The sequence below is a fragment of the Branchiostoma floridae genome, unplaced genomic scaffold, assembly GCF_000003815.2.
Source record: "Branchiostoma floridae strain S238N-H82 unplaced genomic scaffold, Bfl_VNyyK Sc7u5tJ_1421, whole genome shotgun sequence".
In the NCBI taxonomy this organism is placed as follows: domain Eukaryota; kingdom Metazoa; phylum Chordata; class Leptocardii; order Amphioxiformes; family Branchiostomatidae; genus Branchiostoma; species Branchiostoma floridae.
This window is the reverse complement of record NW_023365714.1, coordinates 369,800-372,065: the sequence shown is the minus strand read 5'-3', so window position 1 is coordinate 372,065 and position 2,266 is coordinate 369,800. Positions and strand designations below refer to the sequence as shown.

At 42.5% G+C, this 2,266-nt stretch overlaps 1 protein-coding gene across 1 annotated transcript in view; it reads left to right on the top strand.

Annotated features, from left to right (window-relative positions):
- The window catches only part of LOC118407563 (high affinity cGMP-specific 3',5'-cyclic phosphodiesterase 9A-like), a gene marked incomplete in the record, with an annotated part of 28,740 nt that overhangs the window by 14,508 nt on the left and 11,966 nt on the right, over positions 1–2,266 (top strand). Inside the window, 4 exon segments of the mRNA XM_035808042.1 lie at positions 432–502; positions 800–884; positions 1,012–1,072; positions 1,580–1,654. Coding sequence (XP_035663935.1) covers positions 432–502; positions 800–884; positions 1,012–1,072; positions 1,580–1,654 — 292 coding nt within the window.

The following is a 2,266-nucleotide window of genomic DNA, read 5'->3' as shown; positions in this document are numbered from 1 at the left end:
CGCTGGTGTGAAGTGTAATATGTTTGGACTGGTGCTAGATTAACTAGTGCTAGTTTGAGGTGTAATATGTTTGGACTGGTGCTAGATTAACTAGTGCTAGTGTGAGGTGTAATATGTTTGGACTGGTGCTAGTTTGACTAGCGCTAGTTTGAGTTGTGATACGTTTGGACTGGCGCTAGTTTGTGACTGGTGTTAGTTTGATTAGCGCTAGTTTGACTAGCATTAGTTTGACTAGCGCTATTTTGACTAGCACTGGTTTGACTTCAGTTTCAGTTTCAGTTTATTCACTAGCGCTATTTTGATGCTAGTTGGACTAGTGCTAGTTTGGTGCTAGTTGGACTAGCGCTAGTTTGGTGCTAGTTGGACTAGCGCTGTTTTGACTAGCACCAGTTTGACTAGCGCTATTTTGATATGCCCGAACTTTTTTCCAGATGCTTCCAGATAAACGACCTGAAGGCTGACCTCACGAAGAGGGTAGCCATGCTGGAGAAAAGAGTAGAAAGTGGGTTCTATCATTTATGTTCTGTCCATTCCAGAGTAGAAAGTGGGTTCTGTATTATGTTCTGTCCATTCCAGAGTAGAAAGTGGGTTCTGTATTATGTTCTGTCCATTTCAGAGTAGAAAGTGGGTTCTGTATCATGTTCTGTACATTCCAGAGTACAAAGTGGGTTTTATATCATGTTCTGTCCATTTAATCTCTTGTGCATTGTGGAATATATTTCATGATTGAAACACCTTAGGAAGTAGGAAATTGTCTGATAAGTTTTTAGTACTGATTGCTACACATTTGTTTTCCCAGTGGAAGGTCTGAAAGTTTGTGAAATCGAGAAATGTAAAAAAGACATCACCCAACTACAAGATGTCGTCATGACAACAACCAACAAGTAAGTAAAGTCTCGGGAATGTTTCTTATTTTGCGAATATTGCAGGAAAACACGGCACCATTGCTTTACTATTTCACCCGTCTACTTTTGTACTCTGACCTGATTTTTCTTTCTCCATTTTCCTCAGAAATAACCCGCGGGCCAAGAGAGAATTTTCACTTCACGAAAAGCTACACCGTGGCACGAAAGTAGGTGCCAGTGTATGTGTGTCTGTGCGTGCCTGTGCGTGTTTGTGTGTGCTTGTATATTTGCACGGCTGTCTGTCCGTGTGTGTTCGTGTGTCTGACTGCGTGTGTATCTGTCCACGTTTGTTCGTGTGTTTGTCCGTGTGTGTTTGTCCGTGTGTGTGCGTGTCCGTGTGAATGTTTGTGTGTGTCAGTCTGTGTATGTATGTGTGTGTTTGTTGTGTCCATTTGTGTGTGTGTGTGTCCGTGCGTGTCCGTGTAAATGTTTGTGTGTGTGTGTGTGTGTGCATGTATGTATGTCTGTTTGTGTGTTTTTGTTTGTGTGTATGTCTGTGTGTGTGTGCATGTGTGTGTGTGTATGTGTGTGTGTGTGTCCGTGTGTGTGTGTGTGTATGTGTGTGTGTATGTGTATGTGTGTGTGTCTGTGTGTGTTTTCTTTCCTGAAGACACTCGGCTAACGTCCGTATATTGTCTGCAGTACCGTTTTGATCCGCATGTCTCTGTTTGCAGTACACGTTATCTCAGGAAACCGTGGAGTACCTGAAAAACCCTTCCTTTAACAACTGGCACTGGGAGCCCAACGAGGTAGGCGTGAATCTCACACAGAAATAAACATTTCATGTGAAGATAATAATCTCCAAGCAGATCCTACGGTAGCGTGTCCGGTAGCCAATATGCACACTCCTTTTGTCAGCTTTTGATACTATCTGCTGCTGCCGTAGGATTTGCCTGGAGATTAAAAAGATAACTTGTTATGCGCGTCTCGTTGGTTCGTATTTGACTCGGTGTTTGCGATCCAAAGACTATCACATCAGAAATAAAGAACTAGAATGTTGTAATGTTTATGTGTTGTTGTTGTTTGTTTAGCGATCCTCTATTCACATAACCTTTGACCTCTCCTACAGGTTGCCCTTGCTAACTGACGTCATCTCTTAACAACTGACCGTTAGAGGTTTGCACCAAAACCTGTCAGACCTGCGAACTGTACCCATCCTCTAAAGCTGCACAGCTATCCAGATCAGACAGTCTAAATTACTGAAGATAGCAAAATAAGTGGTTCTACAATAGGAAATGCACAATTTCTGATTTAGTAGTTTGTAAATCCTCAAGTCAAACTGCAAGGTCACAAACAATGACGAGACCACTTTTAAAAGTGTGCAAAGATGACGCCGGTTAGCCCTTGACCCCTAACCCCTG